Raw genomic sequence first — 26,336 nt, 5'->3', positions numbered from 1 at the left:
TATAAAGATAAACCAGTAGTCAACCTTGCCTCATCACACTCCAAATCTGATTTCAATAGCTGCTTCTCTTCAAAAATAATAAAACAACTAACTACCTCCGAACTGCAACCCCTCAGAACTGAGAAGATGGGAATTAAGCTACCTACTGTTCACCTACTCTAGAAACCCACCAAACCTTAATATAAGATAATCCCAATTCCTCACCTTTCATAGCAGGCTAGTGTATATATATATCTAAATATATAAAAGGCAAAGCCCTCACTGACACACTCACTCACTCACTCATCACTAATTCTCCCACTTCCCATTTACCTAGGACGCTGAAATTTGGTACACTGATTCTTTAGGCATTAAATAGGAAAACTAAGCTATTTTTATTCTGATCGGACTCTCGGGCTCCGCCCCCGTGGCTCTGGAGTTTCCCATGTTAACCTTATGAGTACTCATATTTAAATGGAATTAATGAATATTAACAGCTGTTTCAATTAAACAAGTTGGTTCTTTTCTATGATGTGCAATAGCATTTAAGTTACAAGGATTGCCAACAGGGTGCAGCACTATTTTTTTAAATTTACGACTACAGCTAATTTGCAACCAAAAGGTGAGTGAGCGTAGCGAACGAGCTAACCTGAAGGCAAGTGAGCGCAGCGAACGAGCTAACCTGAAGGCAAGTGAGCGCAGCGAACGAGCTCCAACCAATAGGTGAGTGAGCGTAGCGAACGAACTTCAACCAGGACGTAATTGAGCCATGCGAACGAGCTCACTTATTAAGTAAAACGGGGCAAAGCCCGTGGGTACAGCTAGTTTTATATAATATATTATGTATGTGTGTACATGTGTAAATATAGAACTTTGTATATAGTGGATTATTCATAATGAGTGAACATATTCATACATAAGGAACAGTAAAAACAATTTTTGGTCTCTTTAGCAGTGTTGGCAACCCTGACGAGGTGAAATAGATTCAAATTGCAACTGCCATTGCCATTTATCCAGTACGAGAATTTCTACTTTTGTGTTGTATATTTTATGTTGTGTATATGTTTATGGACTTATTTAAAGGTAAGCCTGGTTCCCTGTCAATTTCCTTAATAATTAACAACACATCACTCACTTAAGTTTCTTGGTCTCCAATTCATCCTTGAGCCTGGTCCGCTCCTCGCCCATACGCTGCTCCAGAGCCACAAAGTTGGCCTGCATTGTCTTCATCTGACTCCTCGTCTCCTCCAGCGTGTCCAGAGTGGCCTTGCCTTTACGAGCCATATCCTCCGAAAGCAGAGTGATGGCTTGTGTACGAGCTGAGATCACACTGTCCTTCTCTCGCAAGTTCTCCTAAAACATGTATTAAACTCATCAATAAAGAAGAAAATAACATGATTATTTATATCTGCTATATGAAAAAGTTACATTTCTGTCATTTATTTAGGCCGTTTGAATCCTAACTCACCCTAACTTTGAAACAACAACTGACAGCTGATTAATACATTAGACTAGAGAAATGGTGGGAGAACCCAGAAAACATTCCCCTTAAACTGCCTAAATGTTTTCATGTTTGTTACTCGGCCTAGCTTATTCATTTAATTCAGCCCTCTGGACCTGCTTTGTGAGCACAATTGGTTATTTTCTAAATTTCCTTTTCGGCCTTTTAATTCTAAATTTGTGCCTAGTGCATTAGCAAAATTTAGCTTGTGATTGTTGTATTATTTGTCTGTTTAAAATAAGTTTAATTCACTTGTACTGTATTTGAAACTTGTACTGTTTTTAGCCACCATCCTCATAACTTACGATTGATTGTTAAAACTGTTTGTTTTGAACTGTTTAACTAACTTTTTAGTTTGAATTCTTTATTGATTTTGTAGGCCTAACCATTTCATGTGCGTTTTCCTCATTTTTTGTTATTTAAAATTGATATTTAATTTAGAGGCTATTAAAAATTTGATTCATAGGCTTTTGGTAGTATTAAAGTCAAGTAGGCTACTTATAAGGTCAGACTGTGATTTATGTAAATATTTTTGACTGACATTGTATTTTATGTAATTTTTGTCATGTTTAGTTACCTCCAGAATTTGTGACTGCTTGGGCAACCATGGGCCGAACCTAGTTAGGTTAGGTTAAGGGTCTAGTATGTTTCAACACATATCCAGAGTTGCGAACAAAGGAATCTAATAATGGAAACAATAAAAAATCAGAATATTCCTCAAGTTTTGGATTGAACCCGTGAAACCCTAAATTACGTTCAGTGAAAGTTGATTTGTAGAAAAGAAACCAACACGTGCACATAATTAACACCCGATGACTGACACTACATGTGATGAAGGTCAGATCAAGCGTGGTGTGGGTGAAGGGTCAAGAGGTAGTAGAAGGAGGATGGGATAGGCTGTTGACTGTTCGGTGACTCAAGTGTGTTTGGCACGTAAATACCGTACCACTGCCAACCGTATTGCAGTTTATCTGGCACCAGTTATCGATATTGAAAGTATCCTACAAAAAAACAAGCTTATATAATAAAGGTACCAAAATCAAGATGATATCATTACCTATTTTATTTCAAAAAATATATATCAGTAACAGAATTTAAAAACTGAAGAAAACTCAGAAAGAACTTTTCCACCTATTATATGTGGGGGAGGGGATTAATCTCCCCTGGTTCCCCCGCCCTTGTACCTATACCACTGAGTGTATTCTCTTTTACTACAACAATTGTAGGATATTCTTATTACCGGTACCTCTTTTACTAAAGTTCATAAAGTGTGTGTGTGCTTGTTTTTTTTCTTATTCAATTGCTATTGTTATTCAAGCAATTTTGTTCAGTTTTTGGTAAGCAATCCAGATTCCTCAAATTGTTGCGTATATGCTGGGATCAAACTCACCACACACCAAAAGTCCAAGACAATAACCACTACGCTAGCAAGATACCAAAGTGTGTTTGATGTACATCAAGTATGTACAAGAAGTACATCATATACATCATTCTTGGACATCAAGTTGTGTTCATGATGTACATGTTTTATCATGCCTGACGATGTTATAGTGAGAAGATTTTTCAATGGAACAAACACACCTGATGATGATGATCTTCAAGAGCTTGGTAAATTATTGAAACGATTTAGTGATCAGACATGCACTGTAATATCCAAGAACTTAGGTACATAGTAGACTTAGTCAAGTGTTGCTAATTATAATTGGTTTTAATTTTGTGGGAATTAAAATTTAATTTTAATAATATGTATCATACTTCTTAAAAACATTTTAAAAATTATAAAACAAAAATTTAGTTACACACAATATAAACCTAAATAATGAAATTTCCTATTGAATTGATCAAGTTTACCTGTAAATCTAGAACCTTCATTTCCAAGTCAGCTATTTTCTGTTTCACTTCGGGCGGGAGATCTGGCTCTGGAGGGGTTACCTGTAACATGGAATAAAAATGTTTTTATTTATTCCTTCATACATAATAGTAAATTCAATTCGAAAATGGTCTTTTGAGTCCAAATTTTACAGCCTGCATATTAAATGTTTCTAGTAATAAATATTCTTTAAGGTACTATACGTCACTGAAACTAACCTTAAAAGCAGCAATAGTAGCTGGTTTTAGAGCAAAGTTCAATACCCTAGCCTTCAATACCCTAGGTACCGATCATAATGTGAACCCTGTCTATTTCCCCAGTGATGCCAAGGACTTTGAGAACCTATTGTGAAGCTTTGATTTGTACGGTGTGATATCCGAGGCCACTCGTGGTGTTGCTCCTCTAGACAATATATTTACTAACATGTGTAAGACTGATTTTAAAGCAGGTGTAAGCAGAGATCAGGTGGCTGATCACAAACATGTATTTATGTACATAAACCTTCACCGTGTACATATAAATAGTCTTTGTTCTGTAGACAAGTTTGTTGATTTCAGGTCTTTTAATGACGATGCAGTACTAAATTTTACTGAATTGTTGCAGTCAAGGGCTGTTAGTGGCTTACACTTGGCCCACACTATGTTTTCTTCACCCGAAGACTGTTTTGAGTTTTTCCTAAATAGTTTTAAATGTATTTTTGATTTCTGTTTTCCTCTAAAGAAAAAAAGAATCTCACAGCCTAAAACTAAATTGCACGCTACACCTAGCAAGTTTGATTGGTATAATGAGGATTTAGCTCATCTGAAGAACTGGATCATGCTGGTCCATGAGCAGTCCACGAGTCAGCCTGAGTTACTGCCCTTGGTAAGAAGTCTGCGCAGGGAGTATCGCCACGGTATTAAAAGCGCAAAAATTTCTGCAAACGCTGCTTTCATCACAGGCTCATCCAATCCATGTAAGGCAGCTTGGAGTTTGATTAATCACAGCAGACCTCGACCAACAGTGAACTTGGAGTCGAAGTTCTCAGCAACTGATTTTAATGTATTTTTTATCCAAAGTGTCAACGATATTGTTGGGAAAATACCTGATATACCTTTTGTAGATTCCAATTTTACTGTTAATATTCCCAGGGTAAACGCAAGTTTCTCTTTCACTCCCACAAAACCAAATGATATTGTAAAGATTGTTCACAACTTCAAAGCCTCTAAAAGTAGGGATGTTTATGATTTGTCAACAGATATTGTTAAGCAAGTTATACACACAGTTGCACCTGAGCTTACAATTCTGATAAACAACTGTCTTGCAACTGGTTGTTTCCCAGATGCCCTAAAAGTAGCTAAAACAGTCCCAATTTATAAAAAAGGTCCCCGTGAAAGTTTGTCTACTGTCGGGGAAATAAATATGTGCACTCGAGTTTGAGCCTTAATATCTCTGAGATGAATTATCAGATTTTGTTGAAACAAAAATTAAATGTAAGTTTGTTTAAATACATTTTACGTGGTAACAATTTAAAAATTTTCCGTTTACCAGAAAAATTTATATAGTTGAAAGATCCTAAAAAGTACCGGTTTTTAAGGAACTCTGCACTAACACTGAACTTTAAAAATTAATTGTAAACAAACCACTGAGCCAATCTTTCTGAAATTTTTATGGCTTATTGGTAGGTTTATTGTTAACATTTCCATTCATTTTAAAATTTTTACTCACAATAGTTTTTATGCTGCTGTTAATTTTTAAAACCTATGCTAACATCGTTAATAAGACGCTAAAAATTTCGTTCAAAATACCATCGTGTTTGTCGTGACACAAGAAATAACACCAATATGATAGATTTATAATGCGAACAAAGGTGTTTTTTAAACAGATTTATATTTGTAAACAAAAATTTCTCCCGCGGCTGACAGCGGGCCGCCTGGTGTGCGTACGATATTTCCCAGCCGGGCGGGAGCGCGGCGAATCTGCGACGTTGCCGATGTGTACCTGGCCAGTGGCCACCACACTGACATTGCATGGGCAGCCTATTCACTCACGGCAAACAACTTTGAAAATCAATATTTAGCTTCTGCCTTAATTTTTCGATCGTTGGAAACATTTTTTGCACGTAAAAATCATATAAGTACCTTCGTATCGCTCCCACGGTAAATTGGTCCACATTTATCCTTGTTCCGATGTTAAAACAATTGGCCACATGATCATACACGGGATAACGTTTGTCACAGCACTTTTCTTTTTCCGCATGAAAGAAACAAATCGCAATAACTATCATCTGTATTTCACCATCGAAAAAATTCCGGCGAGGAGCCATTTTCGAATAGATGTTACCGACCGGTGTAAAAATCTAAGACGAACTGGTTAGCTTGGTTAGTCATCTCTCATAGCGACCATAGTTCAAGAAAGGTGGGAGCTAATGTTTACATTCCATTACTCATCGGATATTCCAGCTGAACGCAACACTTCCCGGAAAGGGTGATGACCGCTCCGATTTATACTCTCAGTTGTATATTTAAAAGTGGCAAATTAAAGAAACCATAAAATAAATACTGGTGGAAAATATTTACTTGGCGTTTAGCTGTTATAATTTTTTAACTAGCTCAATCAACACAAAACAGTTGGCTTGTTGCTTGTAATACAAAATTAATTTTTCATACCACCATAGTTAACTTATTATAATGTATTTGTTTCATGACTAGTTAATTAGAATATATTGTTAGTAAATTTATGTAAATTTCAAACTAAATATTGATATACACAGTTGTTTGCCGTGAGTTAATACCGATGCAATGTCAGTGTGGTGGCCACTGGCCAGATACACATCGGCAACGTCGCAGATTCGCCGCGCCCCCGCCCGGCTGGGAAATATCGTACGCACACCAGGCGGCCCGCTGCCAGTCGCGGGAGAAATTTTTGTTTACAAATATAAATCTGTTTAAAAAACGCCTTTGTTCGCATTATAAATCTATCATATTGGTGTTATTTCTTGTGTCACGACAAACACGATGGTATTTTGAACGAAATTTTTAGCGTCTTATTAACGATGTTAGCATAGGTTTTAAAAACTAACAGCAGCATAAAAACTTTTGTGAGTAAAAATTTTAAAATGCATGGAAATGTTAACAATAAACCTACCAATAAGCCATAAAAATTTCAGAAAGATTGACTCAGTGGTTTGTTTACAATTAATTTTTAAACTTCAGTGTTAGTGCAGAGTTCCTTAAAAACCGGTACTTTTTAGGATCTTTCAACTATATAAATTTTTCTGGTAAACGGAAAATTTTTAAATTGTTACCACGTAAAATATATTTAAACAAGCTTACATTTAATTTTTGTTTCAACAAAATCGGATAATTAATCTCAGAGATATTTAGGCTCAAACTCGAGTGCACATATTTATTTCCCCGACAGTAGTTACAGACCTGTGTCTATCATACCTGTTTTTGCCAAAGTTATGGAATCTGTAATGTTCTCTCAAATGTATTCCTACTTTGAGGAGAACAATCTCCTAGTTCCCTCACAGTTTGGCTTTAGGAAAGCCAAATCGACAATATTAGCTGTAGAGTCCTTGGTGTGTGAAATTATCAAGTCTTTTGAGTCCAAAAAGTCAACACATGCAATTCTTTGAGACTTGTCACGTGCTTTTGACTGCATTCCTCACAATGCCCTTCTGGTAAAACTTAAATTCTATGGTCTAGGAGATGTTGCCCTCAAAGTGGTTTCCTCTTACCTGTCAAATAGGAAACAAGTTGTTAGTTGGAATGGGACTTTTTCAGAGAAAGGTGATGTGCTCCATGGAGTTCCCCAAGGCTCTATCTTGGGACCCCTCTTATTTTTGATTGCCATTAATGATTTGCATTACCATGTTAATAGTCACATTATTCTATTTGCAGACGACACAACTTTATTTTCCTCTGATAAAAACTGGTTCCTGGCTCAGTCAGCAGTGCATGACTCTTTGGCCTTGGCTCAGCAATGGTTCATTTTAAACAAATTAGCTCTTAATGATTTGAAAACCCAGGAAATAACTTTCAGCCTTTTGCCTAATGTACCTGAAAGTTTGTCTGTAAAACTGTTAGGTTTTGTACTGGATCCCAAGCTGTCTTGGGAAGGTCACATAGATGTCCTGTGTAAGAGACTTAGCAGAGTGTTGTTCCTGCTTAGAAAGCTAATGTCTGAGCTTCCAAGGCCAACAGTTAGGCAGGCCTACCATGCTTTCTTTCAGTCTATTTTAGCCTATGGAACCAGGCTGTGGGGCCATGCCACTGGTACTCAGAGAATTCTTTTAATTCAAAAGAGAGCTGTTAGAGTAATTTCAAATGCTGGGTACCTTGACCATTGCAGACCTTTGTTTGTTGAAAATGAAATTTTGACAATTGTAAATGAGTACATTTTTCAGTGTCTGGTGGCAATAAAAGCCAGACAAGACTCTCTTCATGTAAATAGCGATGTACATAGTTATGATACTAGAAATAAGTTTGATATCTTTGTACCTAGAAATAGGCTTCAAAAATCATTGTGTTCTTTTCCTGTTTCAGGCATTAAACTTTTCAACAAATTGCCCCAATGTACAAGAAATTTACACACAAAAAAATTCTCCACTTTTGTAAAAAATTGGCTCACTCTAAATCCTTTTTACCACATATCCGAATTTTTCAACTGTGACAAAAGCAATCTGGTGGTAACCGTTTGAGTCATTTTCAGGTACACCTGCATGGTTTGTGCATGTTTTCTTGTTTTGTTTTTTGACTAGAGCTTATTTATTTGAATTGTTTGTTGATGGATTTGATTTTGCATGTTTTGTTTATTTAAATGACGAGCCTATTGTACTTGTTGTATTTAATGGCAATAAAGACTTTGACTTTGACTTTGACTTTGACTCATGTACTACAACGCTCACAATTTGAAGGAAGACCCTGTGCCCTGTGTGATGGGAATTTTCACATAGTGCTCAAGTTTCCTCTGTACCCACGTTTCTTGTGATCAAAGGCACTAAGACATTAAATCTTTTTCATATTAAAAAACTTAGCAATCCATTGGTGGTGTCCATCATATGGCAAAGTGAATAAAACTCACAGCACTGCTAAATGCCAGACTGCCGTTCCCCAATCCATAACCTCTAAAAGTTAAATGTCTCCACTGCAATGCAAAAGCAATTATGAACAGTGTCTACTATTTCCATGGAAGGTGTTACAATTTGTATCAAACCATCTTCTTGTGGTTTAATTTAACTTTAACTTCCTTTGACAGCCCCAACATACCTCTTCAACATGTTGAGGTTTTGGAGAGGTAAAGTTGCTGTGCATCTGCTGTATAGTCTTGTCCTGATCTTCAAGCTGCACTCTGATATGTTCTACTATCTCACTCACTCGCCCCAGATCTTCTTGGCCCTTCTTGTTCTCAAACCTCGCCCTGAAACAGTAAATTATAGTGAATTGTTGTATAACACATTACATTTCATATAAACTCTGAGTATGTCACTAGGTTGTTTTAAACCTTTGAATACGGATCAGTTAGTGATTAAAATGCCTATTTTTATGTTATGAAGTGCTAACAGTAATGATAAGCATAAAGTAGAAAAAAACCTGAATTGATATTAACACATTCGCTAAAACCCTCAAGATGGGTCAGTACTGACCCCAAACCCACATAGGCCTACTTGCCTCAATGCAAGCCAGGCATCGGTCGAAGGCAGACCTATACCACGTTAGCATGTAGTGTGTGACATTCTTTTTGTTGTAGTTTGGTTGGTAGTAAATTTCCCCGTCTGGCAAGCTTAGAAATCAACTTGTTGTCCCGTCTTCTTCCCCCAATTAGCAATACAATGGGACCGGCTAAGTTCCAAGTAGAGCTATTAACTGTAGGTGTTTTAGCGAACTACGTCGACTCTCATCGTAACGCAGTACATCACCAAACGTTACTTGCTATTCGTTAGACCAAAATTTGTAAGCCAATCGCCTGGCAATCGGGTTTGATCGACGCTACGCCGCACCGGGGATACACCCGCAATTGATGGGCCGCAACGAACTTGTTAAAGGTGTATCTCACAAGGAATCTATCCATTCTGTCAACTTCTGGTAGAGCCATCCCTAATATAGTTTAGATACCTAGGTGAGTTGTACACTTGACCTAACCAAGACCGGATTGGAACCCTGATTTTAAGGTTCTGTCTTCTGGCTTGAAATACAACACCTTAGACTGCTCGGCTCTAACAGTCTCTCGCACTAGCGATGCTTGTCAACCAGAAGCTCAATCGTAGGAGTTCAAAATTTACTCTTAAGTCATATGTTAGTAGGCTATTGAAATAAGCTCTTTTTATTGAGTTATACTCTTATAGATACGGCATGGAAAGTAGAAGTTTTTACTAAGTTATGTTAGGCCTACTGTTTTGTCTGATTTATTAGTCTTTGGAGCTCAATATATTTAGTGAAAATAATAAAAGATTTTAAATAAATATGAACGGCATTAGAATTTAAATCAATTTAGTCTTTTAAATGAATATGTAGTTATGCAGACATCTAAACAATGAGCTAATAAGGATCACAAACTTTTGAGAAAACCGTAAGCCTATGAACCGCATACCACTACTTAAATGACAGGTCTTGATATGAAACACCCTGAAAAATACCAGTTTTTTTACAAACCTTCTGAGACAGGCACATACCTTCATTAAAGGTTTGTTTATTATTACATTTATTTTAAAATAGGCCTGTTGAATTTAAGTCAGTTGTTAGCTCGTACATGATATTTTTTGTCTGTTTAGTTTTCCTCTTAGATTTGACTATTGATACAACAGTCAACACCCTTAGTTAAACTTTTTATTCTTGGATATTGTCCATGACTTTACAGCAAAAATGTATTAGTTTTGATTCTGACTACTTTCGAACAAATAATTTATTCGTCATCTCATATAAGTTATAAAAGATCGTCATTTAAGCATTAACTATGGGACTGCCTTTTGTATATAACTTTATACTTTATAACTTTATACATAACTTTTGTATATAAATTCTGATAATATTCTTTATTTCAAATGTTCAGATTCTTATGTCACAAATTTGTTGATTTTTCCGTATTTCCCCCCGTAATTCTGGTAAAAAAATTTATTTTCAACAAATTAATCACATTTACACGTAGGGAAATAAATTGCCTACATTTCGTATATCTTAGATTGCCTGTAAAAATTTTGTTAAAAAATTCACGGCCTCTGATTTTAAAAATTATTCCAAGAGTTTGAATTTTTTTTTCATTTTACAAAAATCCACCGACAGGGATTTCTAATATTTTATTCTTAATCTCCTTTCTTTTCTGAACAAAACAAGTATGATTATGACTAGGTTATCAATATACTTAAATGTACTTTAGGCACTGCAAACTGTTAAAAAAACCTCTGCAAAATGGCAAAAATTGCCAGGGCACCGAGCATTTTAGCATAAATCAGGTCAGGGCAGTCCTAGGATTTTGTATGATTGAGCCTTACCTCAATGGTAAGTGTGTTGCAACTGTTTCTTATAGTAGATAAAAAAAACTGCATTATTCTTTTGTATTCTCACCCCGTAGCGAAGCACGGGTCACAGCAACTATTTTTCTTCAAACAAAATATATTACTCTTTTAAAACTAACAAGCATCAAAAAGTAATGTCCATACAGCTTGAAAGTAAATCTTAGGAGACTTAAGATAATCTATAAGTGTAGGTCTTGAAAAGATTTTCTCTTCCAACCATTTTAGTTTTTCAAAATGAAGAAATCTCCAAAGCATAAAAGCAATTATTGTGTATCTATTTATTGTAATGGTGTGTCAGTGACTCTCTACCTTTACTTTGAACACAATTATCCTCACCTGTCTTCTTCGAGCTTCTTTTTAAGCAAATTGCTCTTCTCCTTAAGCGTGCTGGAAGAGTTAGTCCCGCTTCTCTTAGCTGGGGAGTTAGATCCGCCATCATCAGTTTTCTTCTCTCCAGATTTAGCAATTCTACGAGCCCTCTCTCTCGCCTTAATTCTTGAGAGTGTGCTAACCAATTGCTTGAACAAACAGTTTACCATTAAAATGTTAAGCTTGATTTTTTGCTGGCTTACACCAACCAAAGGTGCTTAACAACAACGAACAGAACACAGGTTTTGTGTTAGGTTCTGATCTATAATCACTCGATTAAAGTTAGTACAGTAGGCTACTAGGCTACCCAACTTACTTAGACTAGAAAATAACTAAGCTACTAAAATCTATGGTCGACAATATTTTTACACAACAATATTCTTCTCATTTGTGACATATTATTACGAATTTGTCAAGATAGCAGGACGTAACCACGATAATTCCTATGTTGTTTCCTATGCGAAGTCCGTGATCAGTGTACAACAATAAATCATATAGCCTAAAGAACAGAAAAATAGAAAGTCTAGTGCTAGTCATTGGCCTACTGCTAGTCATAGGCTACTACTAAGTGGTGTTTTAAGACACAATAGGGCCTAAGGTCGGCAAATTATTGATACCGTAACTTATCAAAAAGTTTTAAATTTTAATAGCCTTTTTAAAGATAATAGCAACACTAAAAATAAGATAAAGATAGAACAATAGCATAAAAACATTGCTTATTTATTCTCTTTGATTTTCTATTCTTTCTTGGGGTTCTCTTCATCCACACATTCCACAAATTTCTAACTGTCACAAAGACAGTTTGACAATGTATTTGACAATGATGCCATGGATGCGGCTTTGTGTCGGCCCTGTTGTTCTTCACAATGTTCATCAATACCTATAGCCTACAAACGTAATAAGTTATAGGCTAAGTCCTAAGTAATTTAAAAGGTCTTAACTTACCTCAGCTTTTAGTTTATTTGCCTTTTGTTGTTCTATTCTGTCCTTGATAGCTTCTATATCGGTAAGTTCGGATATTCCGGATAGTTTTAACCCAGTTCCAGGAGGCTGATCTGTTGTCTGTATATTTGGTTCATTTTCTTGGGAGACTTCTTCCATGACTGATTAACTTAAATGTAAAATGTAATCAAAACCTTTTTTAAAACAAACATCACTGAGTTTGGCCTAAATAGCTATGGCAATGACAATATGGAATAAATAACTTAAGTTAAGTTAGTTCTCTAAAAAATAGCTCACTGAGGTCTTCCCAAAAACAATTAAGTTAATACTGTATCAATGTGCAACGTTGCTCATGTGTTCTCAACTTCAACTCATAACTAACTAAATAAGTACAGTAGTTGAAATTTTAACAAACGAACTTCTCATTCACGCAATGTATGTTGTGAATTTCTAAAGGCTAGTATAAGCTGGTCACCAATGTATACTTTGAACACTTAACATTTAAGGAATAAATAATTAATATTAATTGAACTAAAAATCCCACTGATTTTCTTTTAACTAAACGGTATACAACGTACTGTAAAATTTTTCAATAAACGATAAGACAACAAAAAGATACGTCATACAAACTCTATTTATTGAGAGGTTAGGAAAATAAATGTCAATTTGACAGCTGTGAATAGGGAGGAGCCCAAAGAACTTTAGAGACTCCCATTGGTCAGCTTACAAAACGGAAGTTGTTGTCAGCTTCTAATAACAATCGGTGGGGTATCAACCAATTTGTCAAAACTGTTGAGTATATGTATAAAAATTGTATAGTAAAACTACGTAGATGGCTACGTATATAGTAAACGATTAATAGCAAAATACCGGTATGGATCATAAACATAAACAAATGACGTTTTTGGCCCGAAAATAAACATGATTTAACATTGCTCAAATGGAACGACCAAACATTTGTTCAATGCTCTTAGGATTCGGGCCAACAACGTCATTTTGTTTATGTTTATGATCCGTAGTTAAAGGTGGCCATGCTAGGGACCTCAAAACAAAAATATAAATCGTTCCCGGGTCCAGGTCTTAGGCCCGTATTACACTATCATAGTTCTATGACATATATCTATTATCATATGTCTTTGATGAAAATTATTACAGTGTAATGTACCAACTATTATAATGGTTTTGAACTATGATAATATGTTCTCCTTGAGAGAACATATTATCATATATTTGATAATATAATATGTCATAGAACTATGATAGTGTAATACCGGCCTTACCATGAGTACTACGGTAATAGCTTATTCCCTATATGGAAAATTTGCTAAAATATTGTTCTAAACCAAAACAATATAAAATGAAAATGGAGTATTTCCATAACCCAGAGCCGAGTAACCAACCTTTCATCGTATTCTTATAAAATACATACACATTAGCTGCCTCCAAACTAAACAGCACTGCTGACAGTGTTTGCCACATTGCCGCGGCCTGTGGCCTGTCAAAAACAGCATCCGCCAAATTCATACACCTACCTAGTATATTATTTATACATGTCCGGTACTAGGTAGCCTAATAATTATAACAAATATCATCCGATTTTGATTAAGTTTGGTACAATATGTGAGTGAGTTTGCGAACAAGCATGATCAGGGTGTTTTATAAGGGGTGTAAAGGATAAAAATAAGGTTTCCCATTTTCTTAATTTCCCATAATGAGCTACTATTGCAGGTCTCGTGTTAAGAGTAAGGCTTAGACCTGGGACCGATTTATTTTTTTGTAAAACATCATCCATTCACATTCTTATTACATTCTTATTACTACACATTCTTATATGCAGGGTGTCCCGGAACTCTCTACCAATATCTTAGGGCATTGTTCCTGAGTAAAAAACATATTGTAATGATTAAAATGAATGATTGTAATTGATGGGTTATAGAAATTTAAATATATCATATTTAAATTTTAAATTGACCGGAAGTCCTTATAGTTACCGGTTATCACAATTAAGTGATTTTTACACATTTTTACAACAGTTATTGTGTGTTCTGACATATGTATCACAGTTTAATGAATCAATATTTTTGACTTCTGAAGGAACACAAAGCACATAGCAAGTGTAGAACCATTCCTAACTCTTTAAAGATTATGTACTAAATACTGTATAAGGTAAATTTTGAAATTTTCCAAACAAACATTGACAACTGAGCAATGTTGTACGATCAAAATGTCTCCGTTGTATTGATAACATTTTATTGATGATCTTCCCAACAACTCCTTCTAGCTGAAAGAGGGTTGCCAAGGCAACAAATCAACTAAGTCTAACACTTGCAAAATGATCAGAGGACAAGATCAGATAAAGTAAGTTAATTAAATTACCAGATATTAAATTTTTTCTCTCAAACCACGCTATAAATAATTACAGTAATAGCGCATTTATTATTATGTTTAACCATAACGGGTCATTGAGTGTTGCATTGTGTTTCAAAAACTGTTTTTAAAGTTAAAGTAAAACCTCACTAACACCATACCATTGTGGACACTGAGGTTGTCGGGTTTGGGGGATATTGATTCGCTCAGAACATTGAAATTTTTTAATGGGTAATAAAAATGAATACATAACTCACAAATTTTTACATATAAATTTATAATTACTTACACGAGTAGTATTTGTACATATTGAGGATTAAAGGATTTTAGATAAAACTTCAGCCGTTCTTGAGAAGTCGAACGCCTGTTGACTGTCGAGTTAATGAGATTTTACTGTATTTATAAAAAACTTAAAATATCACATGAGTACGGTATTCTGTCCTGTACAGATTTGTTCAAGACTGGGATGTACCTAGACCAACCCCACTCTCAACCCTCATAGAAGCAAATTTGGAATTCAAAAGCTGTCAGGACAAATTGAAAAATCAAATTAATGAATCAGATAGCGTTAGACAGGAAATCAATGAGAAATGGAAGGAGCTTAATGATAAAAAACAAATGTTAAAAACATTACATTTGGAATTTGATAAACTGGTGAGTGTTATTATTTTTTAGTGTTTTTTTGTTACCTATTGTAGTATTTAAAGAAACTAATGCTTTTAAGATAAGATTTTTTGATGTGTTTTACTCAAAAGATAATTTGTAGATAATCAGGGGCAGCTCCAGATGGTAGGCCCGAGCCTACCCTATACTTTTGTAGATATTTCAAAAATTATAAAGAAAGAAAGATTTGCTAGCAGTTACCCGTTGTGCGTTGCCGGCTAAGAACTATTATTTTAAATGGTAATTTGTTCTTTACAATAAATTATAAAAATCTATACCAAAAACAAAAATAGAATATTTAACTTAATTGCCAGTGGAAAAACAATGTTTTTTTTTGTTTTTTCATTAGGTGTATAAATATATAAGTTTTTACGCATACCTACCATACCACCACCAACACGCAACATACAGCTGTCCGTGTGAAGAGCATGCATTTTCTAAAATTAAACCGGCAATAGTCAGGGATTGCCCTTGTACCTTATAATGGTGATTGCTAAAGCAAGACGCAAAGGAAATTGTAGTCCCTAGAATCCTAGAATTCAAAGGGTAATTCGGATGAAATCATCAGTATTCTTGGGATTAAGACTATTTCTCCTTTAAACTTAGCACTGATGATTGTTGATTCGTTCAAGTTTGGTGTAATTGTTTTAATCGTCACGGCTAAAACGTTAGTCTGTTCCATTGCACAGCTTGGCTGGCTGGAGTTAAGTTGCACATGTAGTATTATTGGAGTTCCTCTTCTTTTAATGACAGTAATGTGGTGGGTTAATGACAAATTGGGAGGCATGTGAATAGGTACCTGAGATAGCACGCACGATTATTATTCACTTAATAATTTATGTTAGATTGTGTGTGAATAGAACAAAAGATAACAATATTAAGGCATTGCCATCATTTTATTGTTTATAATACTTTGATAATAGTTTTTACGTTTACATATTTAATAGTGAAGAATTTAAACGTTGTTGAGCGGACAGGTGCGCTGCGATTGGGATTTAATATATATGGACTTATCCAAATGTAAAATAGTTTTCTGTGCTGCATTCTGTGGAAACAGTGTGGCACTATTTCAAATCATGACGGTTTTGGAGTAAATAGGGTATATGCATACATACATACATACTTCCTCTTTTATAGTGCGAGTCCCATGCCACCCTCTAGCCCTTCAGAACGGGAATGTTGCTGGAAGTCAACAGTCCCGGAAGATCAAATAATTTATACCTGTGCCGCTAGGTCAAAAACTACAATGTTTGCAGTGTCTGTAGATCAAAAGTCCCAGTAAGTCAAATAATACAGTCCGAGCTAAAAACGTGGTCTACGTTAAAGCAATTGACTTATCGGGAATTTGACCTAATGCAACAGCAGTTTTAATATAACGAAATACGATAAAATACAAGTTCAGTTTCGCTGAGTCAACAGTGCCGGAAGATCAAAAGCAATAAAAGTGAACGTCGATTCAGTGTAAAGTAGACCTCCTGCAACGCTTACTACACCAACAAAACTCGCTTTTAGTTACTTCGTGTTTTGTCATAATTAGAATTGAGCTAAAATTATCATATTTGGTACATAGCTTATCTATTAATGCTTCTTGCCAACTGTTTGGTCAACACTGTAAATAGGTATAGTTTATGTATGTAATGAAAAACCTTTCGTCAAAATTTGTGGCATGAAATACACGCAAGGACGATCTGAAAATTTATGGTTATTATATACGTTTGTAAAAGGAGACCCATTTAATTTTAGAACTACAGTATTTTATGAGATATAATGTAGTATACACATCAACTGTGTAAATGTATTACGCCTCGGAAGGGTTGAAACCTGTCCAAACTATCATATATATTATTAAAACGTAAATGGGGGTTTTTCACATTCTGAATCAACCAGTCGACGGATTTTCATTATTTTTGTGTTGAAAGAAAGATAATTTTGAGAACTAGGGAATGTCAAAGCCATAATTATAATTAAGGGTCCCAGTTTTTTTAGAAATTAAGTTTTAATTTTTAAAAAGTCTAGCAGACGACGCTAACCTTCTTAAGCTAGCTTTTAGTACAATATAATTTGCTTAACATAACAGCTGTAAACATTCAGCATTAGTGATACAAATTCAGCATTTGGAAACAAATTTAAAGGCATATTTAGAGTTGACCTATTTATACTATGTGTAATGCTGACCATTGATACATTCAATTCTTAGGTATGAGGATGGCAGATTAATTAAATATGCATAGTAAAATAGTAGGATGTTCAAATGATTTTTTAAAGGAATCTTTGTTCTCATTGATTTGTTTTAGTCCCATATAATTTTTTTTACTAACAGCTGGTTGAATGTAATATTGTTCTATATAACTATTAGGTTTTTGGCGAATTTCCCATATAGGGAATAAGCTATTACCGTAGTACTTATGGTAACACCTGGACCCGGGACCGATTAAATTTTTCGTTTTGAGGTCCCTAGAGGCCAAAAACACCATCCGTTCAAATTCATATATACAGGGTGATCAACTCAAGGAGGCCACCATTGGGAAATCGGAAACGGTAAGAATTAGAGAAAACTTTAAATGGGGGACATTCCTTTATTTTTTGTGGCAGTTAAAAATATGATTTTAGTTTTTTTATCATGTTTTTGGATAGAATATGCAATTTAAAAACTTTTTTAGCCTTGACCTTTTTTCGATAAACCCACTCGTTTAGGAGTACAGCCTATGGAAAAATTACTTCCGTTGTACATTTTACATCATGTAGCTCCTAAACGAGTAAGTTTAGAGCAAAATTGCAAAAAGTAAATTAGTCTTAGAATTGCATCTACATTCCTTAAAGACTAAAAAACAACAAGTTTTCCACTTTTCAAGTTTGCCGCCATTTGTTAAATAATATAATTCATATTTTTAATGAATTTTATGGTCTTTTTGGAATGTGGATGCAATTGTAAGACTTTTTTACTCTTCGCATTTTTGCTATAAACTTACTTGTTTAGGAGCTACATGATGTAAAATGTACACCGGAAGTCATTTTTCCATATGCTGTATCTCCTAAACGAGTGGGTTTATCGAAAAAATGTCAAGGATAAAAAAGTGTTTAAATTGCCTATTCTATCCGAAAACATTATAAAATATATGGTGTTAAAATCATATTTTTAACTACCACAATAATAAAGGAATGTCCCCCATTTTAAGTTTTCTATAATTCTTAACGTTTCCGATATCCCAATGGTGGCCTCCTTGAGTTGATCACCCTTTAACTTATAGCCTATATTTATTTATTTATATATTTTTCCCGGGGGAAACCCCAGGACCCCCTCCTTTTTGGGGGGTATTCCATACCCCCAGGCCCCCGGTGACCCCCCCCCCCCAAATATATGTCTAGGACCGTCCTTGTCTTCTTAACCTATAAAACACGTGGGATACAGCCTTTCTTCACTGATCACGTAATGCGTGATTTTCTATAAAGTCTTGGGAAAATAAAAGGTAAAATAGATAGAATACAGGTGTACTTTATGTGGTTTACAGTTTACACACAAATATTCATCAATCTGTGTGATATTTTGTTATTGCAAAGAACAATTTGGGAGTATCGTATTGTTTAAGTCGATGGAAAATCTCTGTTGATCCTGTTTTACAAGACAACCAAAAAGATACAGTAGTCACCACTCTATGCGACATATTCTAACCAGAAAATTGTAATCGTATGATTCTATAAGCATTGGTAGGATTGCAAAGTACTACACAAACATTATTTCAAGGGTAATAACAGTCACAATTTCCGCTGACTTTAAAAGAGTCAACTAAAATATTATACTAATGGACACACAACTAAATGGAACAACTAATGGAAATACACACGATGTACATATAACAGTTCGATATAAGCATTGAGTATACACGTCAGTAGATACGTGTATACCCAATGATATAAGCAACGGTTCTTGCAATTTATTGTTTATTGTTTTTTAGAGTTGTTTCGGACTTACTCACACTCGTATAAGGTTGTCCACGTTTGTCAATGATAATGTAGACATGTTACACCCGTTGTCACGAATATGTTTACAAGTTTTCCGTCTGTTTTTGAATAGCGATACATTTTTTCACATACTTAAGAACCACCTGATTTCGTGCATTACATGTTCGTCTCAATTTTATTTGCTTTAGTAGGCATTCTTTTGGTTGATGAGGACTTCAATAGGTCCTTTGCTCATGAAATATATTACTTAATTAATTTTTATTGTTTGGTAAAATGGATTAAATTATCCAGCAACCCCAAATAGAAATAGTAAATATAGTATTTCAAAAAAATCAGTAACATGTTAATAATGTAGCCTACATTATTTCCTTGAATTGCATAACAGCAATTAATTGAGCTGATCTTTATATAAATAAATCAATATGTTCTTCATAGGCATAACATGGGTTCTTTAAGAGCCACTGGGGCTGAGCCCAAGGGATTTTAAAACGTAAGGTTGGTTTGCAAATGTACGTGACACGCTCTTTCTAATGGGACATGAATGGTCAAAATCGCCTAAGAAATGCGGAAGAGTTCAACGGAAAAATTTCGTGTTGGCGTTACAGTATGGTTGAAAAGTCCTGGATTGGCTATATTTTTTAACAATATAGATAAAGTAGTGAGACTTGGTATATCAATAATAGCCATAAATATCTACTGTCTTAAGCTATTATCACTTTTTTATCCTTTAAGGGGGGTGGACCACAAAGACTAAGACAAAATTTTTATATAATTTTAATACTATTTTACCTGTTTTTGAAATGGCGACCATACAAATGTATGCATTTTAAGCCAAGTATGAATGGAGATGAGTGTGTGATGAGTGGGCTGTAGGCGGAAAAATACGAACAAACTAAACTATTTATTAACAAAACTTTTTTTGTGTTGAAATTTGAAGACAATGGTCTCAAACTCTACACCGAATAATGCTAATTCATAATGGTTATTATATCTATGATCGATAATGTAGCCATGTTGCTTTGAAATGGCGACCATACAAATGTATGCATTTTAAGCCAAGTATGAATGGAGATGAGTGTGGGATGAGTGGAGCGATCTTGTTGTCCTGTTTGTGACTAAGGACTAAGGCCGACATAATCCTTAGACACAGCTGTTAATTAATAGTGCATACAGTCAATTAATAGCAGCAGAGGTCAAGTTTGGTATCAAATTAAAGGTTTTATTCATAAAAATACATTGCCGCAAACCCAAACTCAAACGATGATGATGATAAGTCGCTAAAACGTATCGTTTGAAATTTAACCGCTGAAAATAAGTGAAATAAAAAAGGTTTTGGTTAAATCCATCAAATTGTAATTGGACACTAGTAAATACTAGTGAACTTGTTGCTACCTCCCCCCTTCGGTTTCATGTATTCCTCTCAATCAGTTCAAACCTAGGAGGATTAAACATTAATGTTAATTAATGTTAAATCCTCCTAGATTCAAACCTGAAACACCCAGATCGAAACTCGCCTGTTGTTATTTTACCATCGCCTTTTTTAAATATATTTTTCAAAAAAGAAATATTATATTGATTTACTTTGGATTTTAAAAATGTTAACGTTTTATTTTGTTAAAGATTTATGTTGATACGTAAATATTGTGGTGTAGTGTAGTTAAGTGTTAAATTTTGAAATTTTAGTGTGAATCGAGATGAATCTTTGTTTATAACATGCGTCTCTCCTACCTTAACATACATACCAAGTTTCATAAACATCGGTTGGAAAAGTGCAAAGATAAATATTTGTATGTAAAAAATACAAAATGGTGGATATCTGGTTAACAAAATGATTTTGGAAAAAACGTTAGCCTTGATTTTCTGTTTATTTTGACCCAAGGAATTACTAGGTAAAGTATCTCCCCGCTTATTTTAACACCCTGTTTATAATGTATTCTTATAAGTGAAAAATGTAAGCTGGTAATAAAGAAAGATGTTTTATAAATAATATGAATGTACTGGTGATCTGTATATTCATGTTTTTCTTGTCCTTAGAACTATAATTTAAAAGTCCACTCAGCAGTCGCATCGTACGATGTAGTTCTTTCCATGCGTTGCAAAATGCTAAATTTGCCGTCCTCTTCAACCCAAGTTATCTACTGAACCACTGATTGTAAAAAATTAAAAAAATATATTTTACGCATCACACTTTTGGCTACAACTTTGCCACAGACAAAACCTCTCTAACCCAAACACAAAAAAAAAATCTCGCATGCTAACTTTTTCATGTTAGAAATCACGATTTAAAACTATTTCACCATACAAATCAATTTTTATTAATTAGATCGGTAAATAGTTTAAAGTTCCAACAAAATAGTCATCGAGTAGGACTAACCAAAAAGCTTTGTGCCAAATTTCAAAATTTTAGCACAACTTTAAGTACACCAAAACACGAAATTATTGAAGTTGTGCGTCGAGAGGACTATCGTTGTTTTTAACAGATTATACTTTTGACCTTCCGGCACTGTTGACTCAGCGAAACTGAACTTATATTTTATCTTATTTCGTTATATTAAAACTGCTGTTGCATTAGGTCAAATTCCCAATAAGTCAATTGCTTTAACATAGACTACGTTTTTAGCCCGGACTGTACTATTTGACTTACTGGGATTTTTGATCTACAGACACTGCAAACATTGTAGTCTTTGACCTAGCGGCACAGGTATAAATTATTTGACCTTCCGGGACTGTTGACTTTCTGCAACGCGTCCTTCAGAACTACACAAAGCAATGTGTGAAGTTATCCCCTTTCTTACAATAGATATAGATAAAGAAATGTAATGATATGTAAATAAAGGGAAAAGCATTTAAAACTTATTACTCTGCATTCAAATTTTAAAATCCCCCCCTTTTTGCGGGGAAGCCCCTCAAACCTCTTGTCCAAGGATTAAACTACCTACTCCTTGATCCTTGTCAGGCCTAACCAAAAAACTATTCCTGGAGCCGCCCCTGTAGATAATAGTTTTTGTTCTACAATTTATAATAGTTATGCATATCCATCCTATCAACAATTAATTAGTTTGCTTTTTTTCGGTCGAAATTTCTAACTAAATATTCAAAAAGTGTATTTTTCAAATTTATTTTTTTTAGACAGGTGATTGATGGAAATTGATCTAACATAAACGGAAAAATATTAAACCACTATGTCAGAGTTTATGCCGTTATTTTTGTAAAACAGGAAAGTGAAGACAAAAAGAATCGAGCCAAAAAAAAATTGGAAGATGAAAATAAATTGCAGGGCAAATTATTAGAGCAGCTACAGAGTGTAAGACAGGAAGTCCAAGAACTCGGGGCAGTCAAAAGCAAAATGGAAGCATATTTGAACCAGTATAGGATATTTGAGGTACAGTAGGTAAAACAACGACATTTAGTAGTACAAAACAGTGTTTTAAAATATGCAGTGTTTTTACCAGTAGTTTTAGACTCCAAGACCAAGTTAGTAGTCTATGTCAATTCTCGAAAACTAGTGATTAGTGAATATGACTTACATAAACATGTTGTCATGTTAGAAAGCCAAATCTAGCTCTGCAATCTAAGTTAGAGCTACTTCATCAGGATTAGGGAGGCTCTTCAAACATCCATGCAGGATTGATTCATGAGTCAAGCAATTTTAATATAAGTAGAAAATCAATATAGCATTTTGTCTTTAGTTTGGACGACAGTTGCATTTTTAGACGAGGTTTAATAATCAATAATGTACATAGTATGTACTGAAATACGTTTTCAGGGAAGGCGGTCCATACCCATATCTCAAATGGGTTTGAAAACAAAAACTACCTTTAAATTCATTTGTAACTATAGACTAAAAAGTAAAAAAATGTATTTATAGTTTTTAAAATTGAATTACAATGCTTCCAGGGACCCATAACATATATTTTTGTCACATAGTACTTTTGACTTGGTCCTTAAAGTAGATTGATTATATAGCCAATGTTACGCATAGAAACAATTGAACAAATTAAAACATTATATCTTACCAAGAGTAAACTAATTTGGTTGCAATTGATTTCAGGAGTACTTGCAATACGTAGTGGATCACAACAGTGAGTTCAACACCGTCAACGATATATTAGAGAGATACAGAGTGTTGCGGAATATGCAAACTCAGTTGGAGAAAACTGTAGAGGAAGATTTGCAGTTTATGATACAGTCCAGAAACGACATTGATGACTTGACTGAGGTAATTCATCAACGTGATATGCACAGAGTTCGGGATTATTTAGAAGTCATTTTAAGACTTAAGTGTGATGTTCAACAACTATTCAAGACGTTAACATTATGACAATGGCAAAGTTGTCTATTCAAATTTCATTTTACACATCTTCAAACAGTATACACCAAAACATTGCAATCTAATTTATTTATAGCCTCTTAATTGCTGATACATGTTGAAAATGTGTGTAAATACCTGCATATGGTAATCCATCTATATCTATAAAAGAGGAAGCATGTGTATTGTATGTATGTACCCTATGGACTGCGAAACCGCTCGACAGATTGTAATGAAACTTTCAGGCATTAACAGGCTTTATTCAAGGATAGTTTGTGTGAAGTTTGGTTCTAGGACCTTGTCAAGGAGGGGGCTACCGTGGGGTTTGGGGGTCCTCCCTCTGGACGACACCACAATATGTTTTATACATATAGAGTTTTTACATGTTTCAATCTATACTACTTCTATCATCTAAAACACATAATCAGTTGAACAAAATAGAATTTTGTCTCTTGTGAAGATTGACCAATAATCTAGGACTGATAAAATCAAACTTTAGAGCCTAATGTGGATAAGATCAAGATCGATTGACTATTGGATATAAGATCCTACTCATTTATTTATTAGCAATCATAACATTAACATTATGTCATACAGTATTACCATAAAAAAAAATTGCAATATTAGGTTGTATGTATTGCAAGGTTGACATTGAATTGGTGTATTTATATTTTAGGAAAAATGTAACGACATTAACGGGCTCGTCAATCGGCTAGCGAAGGTACGAGTGAAGGCTAAAGCTGCAAGTGACAACCTTCTGTACTGGGATACTTTGGTCACAACCATCAAAACATTCACTGCTGAAAAGTCTCTTGAAATACAAATGGTATGTTCAAACCTACTTAATTTAGCAGATTTTTGTAATTTTTATTTAGTTTCAACTTGGCACTCGATAATACAGTACATTTATTCAGCCAGCCAATATGAGTTAACCTTTATTTAGGTATTAAGAGAATTATTTTTTTTAGTTATATTATTACAACAAATTACTATTGCAAATAATCATAGCAATAACAAAAAGTTCTGTAAAATACTTTTGTGTTGCTAAAAAAGTAAACTAAGACAATCTTATAAGTTTTTATGTTTTTCAAATGTAGTTTTAATATTTTTTGCGCTACAATACTTTGCTACGTAACGCAACTTTGCAACACGTAACGTTTTTATTAGCTCGCTTTCTTGTCTGTTCAGTATAAATTTTGCAATTTATTTGAAACTAACTTCCCGATGAACTAGAGACTTGAAACATAGCTCACAAATGGATGACAATGCAATATCAAACAATTTAATTTTCATATTTCCCTTGGGCTACGCCCCATGGACTTCCAAAGATGCAATGTTTAAATTTTGAAAGAATGTAAATAATATATCAATTGGAGTCAGCTGCAAACACTTGAAGTTGACAGTTTGTTCAAAGAGCAGAGGTTTAAGAGGTACAGGTTCTGCTCCCGAGAGATTCTAAGATTTATGATTATGAGAATATTAGCAACAACATCTGATTACAGTTAAAAGGGTTTTGGTTTGTATAACGGGCCATATAAAATAGATTTAACATACACATTACAGACTAAATACCTCCGCCGCAACAAACCTGCAGACTAAGTGAATTTCCATTTACCTGGTTGCATTTCTACAAAAATATTCCCTTAAAACTGTCAGACTTACACTTATTTCCTATTTAAATAATTAACATTAATTTTAGTGAGTAATTAGGTTTGCTGCTACATGGAAGGTATTAGTGTTTTTTTTTAATTGAAATGTTGATAGCATAGTATGAACTATGAAATAAATAAAATTGCCAAATTTGATTAAAATATATGATAAACAAGCAAACTACAACAGTTTATTTATTCTCCATAAGAATAACATAGGAATTTTAAATTTACAATTTTTTTAATTATCTCCGTAACCGTTAGGAACACAAGAATGCTTCAATATACAAAATAATTTTTTTTTTAGCTCTACAAAATGGTTTAAAACATTATTTTTGTGATACAAGCTAGGTGTGAATGTGTGACACTGTTGATAAAGAACCCTGGCAACACAGGCTCACTAGTGTTATTTATGGCCCAAGCTTAAGTAGTTTAACAACACTGGTCAACCAACAGCCTTCGTGTACTGTAGTTGTAAACTTGACTGCCAGGATGCAGCACAAGCTGTCCTCGCATCGATAATAAATTGTAAGTAGAAGTTTGGATAAGATAGTAGAGTCTGAGCTATAGTCTGTAAAGCTCAAAAGGTAAATACAAATTTTCTGTATTATTTGATTGTGTTTGACCTTCAGTGTTTCACATGAGTTAAATTCAAAAAAATAACTTTTGTTTATATTTGTTCTCAGGTCCGAGACGCCACCTGGAGTTTGTACTTGCAGATGTGCCGCAAACATAAAGTTGAGGACCCAGTGGCCAAGAATAATTTTGAGAAGCATATAAGCTTCATTTACAAAACCATACAGCAATATAAACATATTGTTCAAATAGCCCTAAAGAAATCAAAGTCACCATTTCAATCTCATTGTCCGAATACATCCGCAGTTAGTGCAAAAAAGCCAAACTTGTAAAAAGATGAATGGTAACTCGTTAGTTCACTATTGGACTCTCACTGTAAGTATAAAATATTGACTGAGTTCCAAGTGAAATGAAGGAACAAACATACTCCGCTAATAGATAATCAATTATCGAACAGCTGAATGTAATTTTTATGAATATTCCTACTGTTTTATCTGGTTTTTAGGTTCTTTGTAATGTTGTGTAGAAATAAAATAGATGGTTAACATTTTAAAATACACACAGTAATTTGTTCGTAAACCTGCAATATGGGTATGTTATGCACATTGCTTATGCTAGAGCTACCAGCCGCTTGTTGGTTTTGGGACGAGGACAGC

General features: G+C 34.4%; 2 protein-coding genes across 3 annotated transcripts in view; one reads left to right on the top strand and one right to left on the bottom strand.

Annotated features, from left to right (window-relative positions):
- Positions 1-12,717, bottom strand: part of LOC128988388 (centromere-associated protein E-like) — a 38,132-nt gene extending 25,415 nt beyond the window's left edge. For both annotated transcript variants that reach the window (XM_054409634.1, XM_054409635.1), the window contains exons 1-5: positions 12,160-12,717; positions 11,182-11,363; positions 8,603-8,753; positions 3,332-3,412; positions 1,115-1,332 (exon numbers count right to left, since the gene is read on the bottom strand). In XM_054409634.1, coding sequence (XP_054265609.1) covers positions 1,115-1,332; positions 3,332-3,412; positions 8,603-8,753; positions 11,182-11,363; positions 12,160-12,315 — 788 coding nt within the window. In that variant the 5' untranslated portion in view covers positions 12,316-12,717. The remainder of the gene's footprint in view (positions 1-1,114; positions 1,333-3,331; positions 3,413-8,602; positions 8,754-11,181; positions 11,364-12,159) is intronic.
- Positions 12,718-14,488: 1,771 nt separating this feature from the next.
- Positions 14,489-26,336, top strand: LOC128988517 (coiled-coil domain-containing protein 42 homolog). Its single transcript, XM_054409881.1, has 6 exons — positions 14,489-14,514; positions 14,973-15,177; positions 22,364-22,528; positions 23,198-23,365; positions 24,132-24,281; positions 25,791-26,336. Exons 1-6 carry the CDS (start codon positions 14,489-14,491, stop codon positions 26,010-26,012), a joined length of 936 nt encoding a protein of 311 aa, XP_054265856.1. The 3' UTR covers positions 26,013-26,336.

Source organism: Macrosteles quadrilineatus, unplaced genomic scaffold (genome assembly GCF_028750875.1).
Source record: "Macrosteles quadrilineatus isolate MER2022 unplaced genomic scaffold, UCM_ALF_1.0 Scaffold_3__2_contigs__length_128488019, whole genome shotgun sequence".
NCBI lineage: Eukaryota > Metazoa > Arthropoda > Insecta > Hemiptera > Cicadellidae > Macrosteles > Macrosteles quadrilineatus.
Note: the sequence above shows the minus strand (reverse complement) of the source record. Positions and strands in the feature narration are given on the sequence as shown.

Excerpts from the sequence above, each read along its gene's own strand:
- LOC128988517 (XM_054409881.1), top strand. The coding sequence starts at position 14,489 with ATGATCAGAGGACAAGATCAGATAAA. Across the intron at positions 14,515-14,972 it reads AGAGGACAAGATCAGATAAA|ATTTGTTCAAGACTGGGATG; the intron begins GTAAGTTAATTA and ends TGTCCTGTACAG. Across the intron at positions 22,529-23,197 it reads ACCAGTATAGGATATTTGAG|GAGTACTTGCAATACGTAGT; the intron begins GTACAGTAGGTA and ends AATTGATTTCAG.